Source organism: Camelus dromedarius, chromosome X, assembly GCF_036321535.1.
Source record: "Camelus dromedarius isolate mCamDro1 chromosome X, mCamDro1.pat, whole genome shotgun sequence".
Classification (NCBI taxonomy): domain Eukaryota; kingdom Metazoa; phylum Chordata; class Mammalia; order Artiodactyla; family Camelidae; genus Camelus; species Camelus dromedarius.
Genome location: NC_087472.1, coordinates 53890985 through 53904048, shown reverse-complemented (window position 1 = coordinate 53904048; position 13064 = coordinate 53890985). Strand labels below are relative to the sequence as shown.

The 13064-nt window shown below is 33.2% G+C and overlaps 1 protein-coding gene and 1 non-coding gene across 4 annotated transcripts in view; one reads left to right on the top strand and one right to left on the bottom strand.

The window, feature by feature from the left end:
• Nucleotides 1-13064, bottom strand: part of BRWD3 (bromodomain and WD repeat domain containing 3) — a 122906-nt gene that overhangs the window by 80242 nt on the left and 29600 nt on the right. For all 3 annotated transcript variants that reach the window (XM_064483010.1, XM_010995273.3, XM_031445623.2), the window contains exons 7-8: nt 1805-1965; nt 308-529 (exon numbers count right to left, since the gene is read on the bottom strand). In XM_064483010.1, the coding sequence (XP_064339080.1) occupies nt 308-529; nt 1805-1965 (383 nt within the window). The remainder of the gene's footprint in view (nt 1-307; nt 530-1804; nt 1966-13064) is intronic.
• TRNAA-UGC (transfer RNA alanine (anticodon UGC)) lies at nt 19-91 on the top strand. The gene has a single exon. It is a non-coding gene; the product is annotated as a tRNA-Ala (tRNA).

Here is a 13064-nt window from a genome sequence, read left to right as displayed (position 1 = left end):
AAAATACCTGTCTGGATGGGAGAGTATAGCTCAGTGGTAGAGTGTGTGCTTTGCATGCACAAGGTCCTGGGTTCAATCCCCAGTGCCTCCGTTAAAATAAAGAAATAAGTAAATAAATAAACCTAATTACTTCCTACTTCAAAAAAAAAAAAACACAAAAAAACCTGTCTATAAGGTAGGAACAAAGCCCTTAAAAGATCAACATTTTTCTGTTGCCATTCTTTATATTATCCACACAGTGTAACTAAAAACAAGAGAATTCTCATCCTTATTACTTATATTAGAGGTATCTTTTTATTTTTCTTACCTGTATGGAAGTAATAGAAGCTGAATGTCCCTGAAGGACTGCAACTGGTGCACAAGTTCGAAGACACCACACTCTTACAACCTTATCACAGCTGCCTGCGGCAATGAGGGTGTTTTCGTAGTTAACAGCCATGTCAGAAATTTCAGCAGAGTGCCCTCTAAGTGTAGCAAGGAGGCGTCCATCGTCTGTTGCCCAAATTTTCACCAAACAGTCATCTGAACCCTATAATAACAACAGAAGGACAGAAGAATTTAATGAAGTAGAAATTTGCCCCCTTTCCCCCTCACTCGGAAAAAAAACCCCAAAAAGACAAAGGGGGAATTTGATTAAGTTACTTCTAAGCCTTTACATTTTAGTCTCTTTTCTTCATATAATATGGATCTAGTAGCAAATACAAAAATGTCCAAAAGATAGCACTCACAAAGCACTGTCCAAACTGATAATGGTATATGTGAAGAACTCCTCAAAACTACTAGCAATTCTGACAACTCAAAATATTTTAACTTACTTCTAAGTGATTTGGCATTAAGTGTCTCTGCCATTATTTTGATCCTTACACCTGATAGCATTTTTTTCTTAATTGCTTTAATATTTTTTCTCTACAAATACTTAAAACTTTAACCTAAAGTCCACATGCATTTCTCAGTAAATGAGGCTTTGTTAATAATCTTTGGTGAGAATATGTTGAATTTCCTATTGAGAATTTCAAAAGAGAGCTTTAAAATAGTAAAAAATCAATTCAATATGTGGTAGATGAACTATTTAATAATTATCTGTTTATTGAAAAAAAGAAAATCATCATCATCATCAACATCCAAATACTTACGTGATGCATTTGGAGTCATGAAAATGTCAATGGAAGAGTCTACAATGAACTCCAAAAGAAAATTATGCCATTACCTATACTTCTATGTTAACTTAGTACTGAAGCAATAAGATTAAGCCTTTACTTGGTAATATTAGTGTATTATAATTTTGTACTCAAAAGCACATAATATCCAGTTAATAAAACTCCAATTTTAAAAATAATTAGTATTGAATTCAAAGAAAACTATATACAATAACTATAATCTTCATTACTAACTGTGTGTAGTTCAACTATTTAACCATAAAGATGATGTAATTATTAATTAAGCAGAACTGACACCAATTATGCTGTGACAAATGAAAATGCATTTGAATAAATGTTCACTGAAATAGAATGAAATGAAATTGAGTAGATAAACTTGTTTCACATAAATTAATCACCTCAAGAATATAAGGCCTTCTCCAGATTTACTCTTTAAAAATTAGATTTCCCAAATGATAGAGCTTATTATAGTTAATCTGTTTAGTTATACAGAAAGAGAAAAGATTTTCAATTCCGACTCATCTTTTTTTACATTCATGTGTCTAAAAAGGATAAATTGCTCACAAAGCATAATTCAATGCCATAAAGCCTCACTTCAATTGTTGTAAATCTCTAATATGCTACAGTATCATAAATTTTAAACTCACTGTAAAAATTCTTCTCCCACTTCGGTCAAATGCTACACAGTAGACAGATGACAAGTGGCCTAGAATTCTCTTATGCATCTTAATGTGCTGGTAAGCAGATGAAGGGAAAATATGGCTGAAGCGACTACATCCGGTTAGTTGCCTGGCAGAGGTGATATTCACTGGAAAACATAAAACAGGAGATTCACTTCTTAAAATCTAAAAATGAAACCTACTTCATAAAGTTAAATCATGAATACTAAGATGAAACAAAACAGGGTACACAGACCACAGCAGTTCTACGCTGTGATAAGTCTAAATTCCATTATACATTTCACTAGTTTATGAACTCAAGTTCACTACCACAAAGCACTAAGAATACTCATCTTTTAAATCCCAGAAGTCTAATTTTCTGTTTGCCTTACTAGGGTTTCTCAAGTACATTCCCATTTCTTGGTACATTATAGTCAAAGACACTGTCACTTTAAACACACAGGTAAATCTTACTATAACATGAAGGAATTTTATAATAAAGACTACATTTGGTTAAGTACAATACATCTTAAAACTTATATACTTATATAGGGAATTTTATGAACTCCTATCCTACCTCCTCACACCCATCAACCCCATATATAACTGCCCTTAAAATTTCAAGAGTAATACAAGTGCTTTATACAGAAAAAGAGAAAGCAGCCCATGATACCACACAGGTTTTCAGTAATAAACAACCCTTTCTAGGCTTGTCTATAGGTTCTCCCTCGTTTTGATTTCAAAAACTAGACTTGCACTCTAGCTATCAATGAACTTTTGAGGCTTTATCTTCTATGAAGTTGGCTTAGATTCTGCCTTCTTGTTTGTTTTGTATTCTTAATTTTCTAAAAAAAAAAAAAGGAAGAATAAAGCACATATCTGTACAATTCTTATCCAAATACCACCTGGATTCTACTCACCTCCCTAAAATGAAGATGCTGTGACCTATGTAAAGATAAACAAGTACCCACCTGCTCTGTGAAATTACTCTAGTCTTCCGTTATACACTGAAAATATTTAACATCCCATCTACTACATTTTAATCAAAATATAGGAGACTTATAAATTCAAAGTGACCTTAAAGCAAGGCAAAATTTTATCATATTGCCTAAATAATATAGCATAAACAATAACAGCTTTATGTTGAAGCAAGGCAAACTTAAGGCAAGAATTCAGTTGTAGCTAGATTAGTACAATTAGAACCATGTCACAATAAAAAAAATGAAACCTATTAACACCTCAATCTTAAGAGCAATGAAGTCTTTTTCAAGCAAAGGTCAATACACTGGCCATTTTTAACTTACAAAGTGACAAAAATGAATGATCAATAGCAAAATCCAATTTTGAATGCAAGTCATAAGAACGTATTAGAGATCTGAGTATGTTGAGATGTTGAGTAAATAATGGTGGAAAATCCATAAGCATCAGTACTAGGTAAGAGGAATTCTTTCTGGCAGTTGCTTCCCATTCCAACCTCTAAAAATGTCCACAACTCTAAGATGGGAAAAGTAGGCACCATAACTTTCATACTTTAGTAATCTTCCTTCTCCAGTCAAACATTTCTTACTGCACTGAGTTCCTTAAAACAATCCACCATTACTTCTACTTTGCTTTCTTATGTTCATACTTTGTAAGTAAATAGAGGAAAAGGTGTTTAAAGAAGAATTTCTCAACCTTGGAACTACTGGCCTCTGGAACTTGGACCCTGAATAGCCAAAACAATCTTAAGAAAGAAGAACAGAACTCAAGGAATCACACTCCCTAAATTCAGACTATTCTACAAAGCTACAGTCATCAAAACAGTATGGTACTGGCAAATAGATCAACAGAACAAGAAAACAAGCCAAGAAATAAACCCACACACATAGTCAATTACTCTATGACAAAGGAGGCAAGAGTATACAATGGAGAAAAGACAGTCCTTCAATAAGTGGTGTTGGGAAAACTGGACAACTACTTGTAAAATAAAATTAGAACATTATCTAACACCATATACAAAAATAAATTCAAATGGATTAAAGACCTAAATGTAAGACCAGACACTATAAAACTCCTAGAGGAAAACATGAGCAGAGCACTTGAAAATAAATTGCAGCCAATATTTTTTTGGATCCATCTCCTAGAGTAAAGGAATAAAAGCAAAAATAAACAAATGTGGAACCTAAACAAACTAAAAAGGTTTGCACAGCAAAGGAAACCATCAACAAAATGAAATGACAACCGACTCAATGGGAGAAAATAGTTGCAAATGATATTACCAACACGGGATTAATATCCAACATATATAAACAGCTCATACAACCCACATCAATAAAATAAACCACCCAACTGAAAAATGGGCAGAAGACCTAAAGAGACATTTCTTCGAAGACATACAGATGGCCAACAGGTACATTAAAAGATGCTCAATACTGCTAATCATCAGGGGAAATGCAAATCAAAACCACAATGAAATACCACTTCACATCTGTCAGAATGGCTATCATCAAAAAGAACACAAATAAAAAATGTTGGCAAGGATGTGGAAAAAAAAAAGTACCCCTGTACACTGTTGGTGGAAATGTAAATTGGTCCAGCCAATAAGTTCCAGATATCTAATGCACAGTATAGTGAAAATAGACAACAATATTGTTTTATAATCATCAAACTTGCTAAGAGACTAGAACTTAATTATTCCAACCACTAAAATGAAATTATAATTATGTAATGTGATACAGGTGCTAATTATCACTACAATGGAAATCGTATTACAATATGTAAATGTTATCAAATTAACAAGTTGTATAGCCTTAAATTTATACAATATTATATGTAAAATATATTTCAATTAAAATGTACACTAAAAAGGCTCTTTTTTTGTAAAAAGCATAGGCTCAAACAAGCATTTGATTCAACCACATGAAGAGACATTTGTCTACAGGTACAATTAGAAATTTAATATTTCTACTAATTTTCTGTCATGTGAAATTTTTCATTGAAATTTACATTTAAAAGGTAACTGATCTTTGTGCTGTTTAATCCTAGACATAGGAAATGCAGAAAAGCTACCTTTGGGTGTAAGAAAATGCAAACCTGCCATCTGTGACAATATGGCTGAACTTGGCGGACAGTATGCTAAGGGAAATAAACCAGACAGAGCAGGACAAATACCGCATGATTTCACTTATATGCAGAATCTTAAAAAAAAAATATTAGTTGAATTCATAGTAACAATAAGTAGAATGGCGATTGCGAGAGACTGGGGTGTAGGGGGTGGGAGAAGATACTGTCAAAAAGTACATTCAGTTTTAAGATGAAAACATTCTGTAGACTTAATATACAGCTTAGCTACTATAGTTAATAATAATCTATTATATACTTGAAATTTGTTAAGAAAGTAGATCTTACGTGTTCTTATTGTACATACACACAAAAAAATGGTAACATGATAGGTAATGGACATGTTAATATTTTATTGTGGTAATCTTTTACATCGTAGACATATATCAAAACATCACATTGTACGACTTAAATGTACATAATTTGTATTTGTCAAAAATAAATAAATAAAAAGGAAAAAATGCAAACCAACACCAGTGAAGATTCTGAGAGGCTAATCACCATTTCTGAGGCCCTAGAAAGTAGTCTACAAGAAACAATGTTTTGCCTTTCTCTTTGAACTAGTGTCTGTTACAGAATCATGCTAGAGCCTGAAGGGACTTTAAAGATTAATTTTTAGTTCAACCACTCATTATACATATAAATAAACTACAATCCAGGTTGGTGAAGCAAGTTTTCTAAAGTAATACAGGTGATAACTAATAGAGAAGGAAGGTGCTTGAACTTGGGTACAGTGTCCTTTTTCTTACACCACAGCTGCCTCTCAGTTAGTGCTTTATGTTTAAATATATCAGCAATGTTTACTTCCCACCAAATAAAAGATACTGAGCTCAACTCCTTGTTTTTTTGGGTATCAAGTCACTAATCAATACAAAGAGGTAAATCATGAGGACATGTGTTTGAGGGGCAAGGAGGGCAGGGCAAAGGACATATACAATAGTAATCCTGTGGGAAAGTAGCTCAACAGGTGCTGGGAGAGTTGGTTCTTTCTTTACCAATTCCTTCTATTTTGGCAGAGTGATGTACGTAAAAAGGCAACATAGTATCGAGAAAAGAACAAGTGGTTTAGCTTCTTCCTTATCTATGAAATCTATAAAACAGGCATAATACTACCTATCTTGAAAATTAAGTGAGATGAATTTTGAAAAATGTCCAGCACAGTAGGTTTAGATTCTATGAGGTTTGGTTCCTATTTCTCTTCCCTTTCTTTTCCTCTCTGCAATCTCAGTGCTCTCACATTCCAAAATGGATGGGGTGGAGGGAAGGGGAAAAGGTTTGGTTGGTATTAGATCAGTTAATCTAATGATAGTGATCTCTATGCTAAAGAAAGTAATAAAATATATAAAAAAAAATCATACTTTGCTGATCAGAGTTGACAAATAAATCCCTTATTATATAATAAAACTAAACACTTTTTAATACTTTTTATGTGCCAGGTACTATGTGAAGTACTTTATGTGTTTAACTTATTTAACCCTATGAAGTGAGTACTATTAATATCTACTTTTTAAATACATGGAAACTGAGGCATAAAGGGGTTAAATAATTTATCCAAGACCCCAAGCTTATTTAGTAAGCAGCAGAGCCAGGATCAAACCTAGGTAATCTGGCTTCAGAGGATGATCTCTTAACCAATATTATATAACAGCTTTTCTGAAAATGAGAGAAAAACAAATTTTAATTATCATTTGCCCCAATAGGTAAACTATGCTCTACTGACGACAATAGGTTTCACCCCAAACCTTAACTTCTAGCTCAAACCATCCCAGAACATAATTAGATCTGCCAAATCATCCAATCCCAAAACTACAATATAAAAAACCAAGATGGAGGATGTTTAAAAAGATTGAAAACTCTTAGAAATAATAGAGTTCAGTAAGGTAAAGGGAAATAAGATCAATGCACACAAATCAACTGTATTTCTATACACTAACAAATATGCAGAAACCAAAATTAAAAACACAATACCACTGATGGGGTAGGGCATTAAGAGGTATAAACTAGTATGTATGTATAAAACAAATAAGCTACAAAGATATATTGTACAGTACAGGAAATACAGCCAATATTTTATAGTAACTATAAATGGAGTATAATCTTTAAAAATTGTGAATCACTATGTTGTACACCTGAAATATATAATATTGTAAATCAACTACACCTTGATAAAAATAAATAAAGCATGAAAAAAACCACACAGAATACCATTTACAATCACTCCAAAAATTAAATACTTGTATATATTTTTAACAAAACATGTACAACATCTGTATGCTGTAATTATAAAATGCTGATGAAAGAAATCAAAGGAGACCTCAATATATGGAGACATACCAGGTTCATGGACTGGAAATCTCAACACAGTAAACATGTAAATTCTCCCAAACTGATTTATGGGCTTAATGCAATTCCTTTGAAAAGGTTTTACAGACATTGACAAGGTTATTCAAAAATTTACATGGAATGGCACTGACCCTAGAATGTTCAAAACAATCTTGACAAAGAATAAAGTGGGAGCGATTACGCTTTCCAATGTTAAGGCTTACTATGTAACTAAAGTAATCCAAACAATGCAGTACTGTAGAAGAGAAAAACACAGAGATCAACAGAACAGAACAGAGGACCAAGAAGTAGATCCACACAAATATTCTTAACTAATGTTTAGAAAAAGTGCAACTTAAATTCAATGGAGGAAGGATATCCTTTGAAACAAATGGTACTGGAGCAACTAGACACCCATACATAAAAAATAATGAACCTCCCCCTAAACTTCAAATTTTATAATTTAACTCAAAATGGATCAAAAATTAAATGTAAAAATGTAATACTATCAAGACAGGCAGAAAAAAGACACAAAAGAAAATCTTCAGGATCTGAGGCTAGGCAAAGAATTTTTAGGCTTAACAACAAATTCTGATATTTAAAAGGTAGAAAAGATATAGTAGATGTCATCAAAATTGAAAACTTTTGGTCTGTGAAAGCCTATGTGAAGAAGATGAAAAGGCAAGAAACAGAGAATGAGAAAATATTTGCAAATGACAGACATAGCCAAAAAAGGACTAGTATCTAGAATATATAAAGAACTCTTAAAGCTCAACAATAAAGAAGAATCCAATCAGAAAGTGAGTGAAAGAAACGAACAGACATTTCATCAAAGAGGATATATATACAGTAAATAAGCACAAGGGAAAGATGTTGAATTATCAGTAGCTATCAGGGAAATGCAAATTAAAACTACAATGATACATCACACTACATACCGATGAAAACAGTTAAAATATCATGACAATACTAAATGCTAAAGATATAGAAAAACTGGATAACTCATATATTGCTGGTGGAAACATAAGGTTCTACAGGCACTCTGGAAAACAGTTTATTTAGCATTTTCCAAAAAAACTAAACAGGCAGTTATCATATGATCCACAATTGTTTTCTTGGGCTTTTATCCCAGATAAATGAAAGCTTATGTTCACACACACACACACACCCCCCAAAACAAAAACTAAAAAACAAAAAACAAAAACTTCTCCATGAATGTTCATAGCAGCTTAATTTGTAATATTCAAAAGCTGAAAACAACTCAGATGTCCTTCAATTGGTGAATGGTCAAACTGTGGTATAACCATACCACAGAATACCACCCAGCAATAAAAAGGAATGAATATTGACATATTCAACAACTTAGTTGACAAGACTGGGACTGGAGTCAGGCAGGAATTGGGTAGTTGTGGTTATATAAATCTTGTATGTCCCATATCTAACCAAACTGTACTAGTAATCTCACCTCCAAAATTTTACTTTAATCAATCTAGTTATCTCCGTTTCTATTGCTAGTGCCCCCACACTCATCATCTCCTGTCTAGATCTGCAGTAACAGCCTTCCCTCTGGTTTTCCTGCCTGCCTCCTCCAGTCTCTTATCTTCTCCAATTTACCCTATACTCTGCCACCTGAGATATTTTTTTAAAGTAAAAATCCAATAACAAAATTTTCCTATTCAAAAGTACCCAATGATTCTTCAGTAACTATAGGATAAACTCTAAATTCATTAGTGTAGAACAGGAGTTGGCAAACTAGGTTCCATGGACCAAATTCAGCCTATCACCTGTTTTTTGCAAATACAGTTTTATTAGAAAACAACCATGCTCATTCATTTATATATTATCTAGGGCTGTTTTTACACTACCACAGAGTTGAGTAATTGCAACAGAGAGCAAATGATCCAGAAAGCCAAAAAATTTTACTATCTCACCCTTTATCCAAAAGTTGTGCTGACTCCTGGCACGGACAGCTCAGAATAATTGGGCCCCAACTTCCCTTTCTAGTCTCATCTCATCACAAACTCTAGGCTCTTGTTATAGCAAACAAGCAATTATCTTCTTAACAAAACCACTACTCATTTTTTAAGGGACTGTACTTGATAATAGTTGGACCTCCAAGTATATTGAATAAAATGATATCATTTACCAATTCCCACCATATTCTCTTATGTCTTATTTAAAACACACATAACAATGTGAAAACTATGATTCTAAACATAAATCAGAGGCTGGAAACTATCTGGGAAAGTGATAACAAATATGAGTAGTATACATAGAGCACCTACCTTTGTTTACAAGAGGTTCCATTATGGCAACTAGGAAATATATATTACTTATTTGCTGAGAATTTTGTGGAAAGGGGACTGGATTTGAAGACAAAGAACAGGTCCTGAGACTTAAGTTTAGATACTAAAATAGCATCCCACTACAGTTTCATGTGAGCTAGATAATCTTTTCATTATGATAACTTGAATAATAGATCTTTCATCTTCGAGTCATCATTATCACTATCAACATTATTATCAGCATATGTGACCCAATATCATACTTACAAGTTACATTTGCACAACATCTTAAGCTTATAAAGTAATTTCATAGACATCTCATTTGAGTTCACAGTAATCCTATAAGATTTGAAGGCAAGCATTTTCTTCTATTTGTAAATAAGGAAATTAAAGACCAAAGAAACCAAGTGTCTTGCCTAACATCACAGAGCCAATAAATGGCAGAGCCTTGGTTCCATCCAGGTCTCTTGACTCTAGTTCAGTAGTCTTCCTACTTTTCAATGCTGTCTATTTAATGCCATTATAGAAAATACAATCTACTATGAGCCTGAAATAAGAAATAATGTTAACATCAAAAATTCTACAATATATTCCTCAATCTTCCCTCTGACCACAAAAGACACTGAACAAAGTCAGCAAGGACTCTGGTGTCTAATAAACTAGGTTTTATTGGAACGTTTATCAGGATCTAAAGAGTATTCTGAGATGGTCACATCAGAGTTGTTAGACCACTCTTCTATTCTATTCATTGTCTATTTACAGTGAAGAAAAATCTGTTTGTTTTAAAATTATTTTACACAGGCATGGAATTTTGAACTGGTGTCAGAAAATGTTTCTAGACTAAAACAATGGATTTTCAATTTAACAGACTAAGAACATCCAGAAAAACCCTTAAACACAATAACAAATTGTTCTATGTTGACCATGTGCTTTTAAAAGATTTATAAGAACACATGCTGAAAGAATCAAAACCTATCCTGGACTGAAAGAGTAAATATCAGCTAGGATTGAAAAAGAAAAAAGAAGCCCTGCAATTAATCAGGCTGGGAGGACAGACACAGATAAAGCCAGCTGCTAAGTTAACAGGAAACACTGTTTTTCCCAAGGTCATGAAGCAGTTGTAAAATATCATTAACATCCCCTTCTTTGGGTGATTACTGCTTTCTTACCAATGATGCCCCCATCCTCACTTTGCTATTTTCATTTATTACTGGAGAGAGATGCCCAATTCCTAAATCAGCTGCTTCATGACAGCACCCAATCCCAAGGTAATTCCCACTTCTCTCAATCTGCCTCAGAAGCAGCCAACAATCCAGAACTAATTCTGGCTTCCATCAGACCATTCTGAGAATTCTTCGGTGGTAAGCCAAAACTTAAAAAAGACACTTTCCTCCTCCCTGTTATCCAGAGGCCTTCCATGGTCCTTAGGAGTACAGTCCCTCACTATGAGTCAATAAATCTTATTTTGTCACACTATAGGCTTGTTCCTGGTGGTCTCTACTTGATGAGGCTTTAACAAGGTAAATTATTTTCAATAACCCTACATATTCTGCAGTTTAGTACAGACAATTGTCCTCCTCCCTCCAAAAAAAAAAAAAAAAAAAACGCCTTGAACCTAAACCAGAAAATCACTAACCACAAGAAACTTTAACTGTCAATAAAGATGAATAACTCACTGAATTCTACTGCTTATGTCACAATAAATATCTGATCAATGATGCTATGAGATAATAGTACTTAACGAAAGCCAGGTAACTACCACATCTGCTGGGAAAAAGAGTATACCATCAACTTGGCATCAAGCTCCAGATAAAAACCAGAAGTGTACTAGTTGGTGATATTATTTGATTTTTAGTACAAATGAGTCATACAACTCTTGAGCAATTTTATCTGTCACCTATAATCTAATAATATGCTATATAAAGTGTTCATGAAACCCATGTATAATTTGCTAACTTCTAGTTTTTAAACTTTAATACAGATTATATTAAAAATAGAATACTTCTAATTCTTCTGTGAATGGCATTGAAAGACAAATTGAATTAATTGTTTTAAATATAGATCAAGGTAACTTCCTATCTATAGAAGCCATAAACAACCCAGAGTTTAAAGGTGCCTCTTTCCCAATAACACTTTGGAAATAGCAGTTCTAGCTATTTTAAAGAATAATCTCAACCCAACTTTGCTAGGCCAGCCTTACAATTGGAATGAGGGACAAAGGACATTATTACCAAAAGTATGTTCTAATATGATGTCTATAACATCTAGAAGAAATGTTTTAAAATCCACTAAAACAAATTCATAACAATAAAGCAAAGTTTTGACTAAGAAATAGTAGCTACACAGGTACTGCAAAGACAAACCTCAGGAATGTGGGGTTGAGGTAGAGGATGAAACAGGGAGAGGAGTGTTTCAGAAAAAGCTTAAGACAATCAAAAACAGTACCAGGCTCAACCAATAACTGCTAACCAAATAAAAGTCTTCAGGCTGTATACACACAAAGCAGAAAAGACTATTGTTCACAGATCAGGCTTCTTACACCATACTCATTACCATCAATATCATCTTTAAAAACAAATGTTTTTTCAGGAAATAAGCTGTATTTAAAGAGGGCTAAAATATTCTTGGACTAGTCTTTTCTCTTCTACAAAAAGTCAATTGATCAACACCTGTAGTTTTATTTTTTTTATTTTAATCAGAAAGCAGAGTAGTAGCATATGTACAATTTTCTAATTGGTTAAAATGCAGTTGAACATATCAATCAGCTCTATGAGTAGAGAGGACAATAGCAGACCAAGAAAATACTGTACCAAGAACACTGGAAATTCACCCATGAAATTCAGTGTCAATTCTAGATTTATAATGACTAGTAGTGCCTTCTGTGTGAAGCTTGGTTTGGAATTTCCCCAAAAGGCTCTAGCAACAAATTAATATAAAGTCTTGAAAGAAGCCAGGAAAAGAGCAAAATTAATTTTAGTAAAACCTGAAAACTGTAGTAAAAGCACAACAGAATTATTTCTTTCATAGATTTGATGCTACTATGAATCAAATTATGTCTCTGAAAACTTAACCACACAGAGTAACAACTTTACAGTGTTTAAGGCTGATGCCATTCCCACCCCATAACACCCATCCACAGTATAATTTAAACAAAACTAGTAAGTCCTACAGGCTATTGATATTCATGGTCACTGAATGTCCTATTGCTAGGATAATATCAAGTAAGATATGGCAAAAAAACAGTATTTCTAATTCCGTTCAGCCTGTCTAAAGCTCACTTAATATAATTTAGGAATAAAGATTCTAAATTTTTATTTTACTATCTTCTTCTAAACCATTTAACTCAATTTGGTTATTACACACAGACATTTTAGACTGCTTTTTCCTCCAACTAAACAAATCTGGAACTGTTTTACAGCTTCCTTTTGGAAACTATAAATATAAAGTTCTCTTTCTATAAGGTATTGAGTAAAATGTATAGAACAAATACTAAAAGTTCCTTTTAAAATACGTTGCTGCATATTTAAAGAAAAAACTAAAGA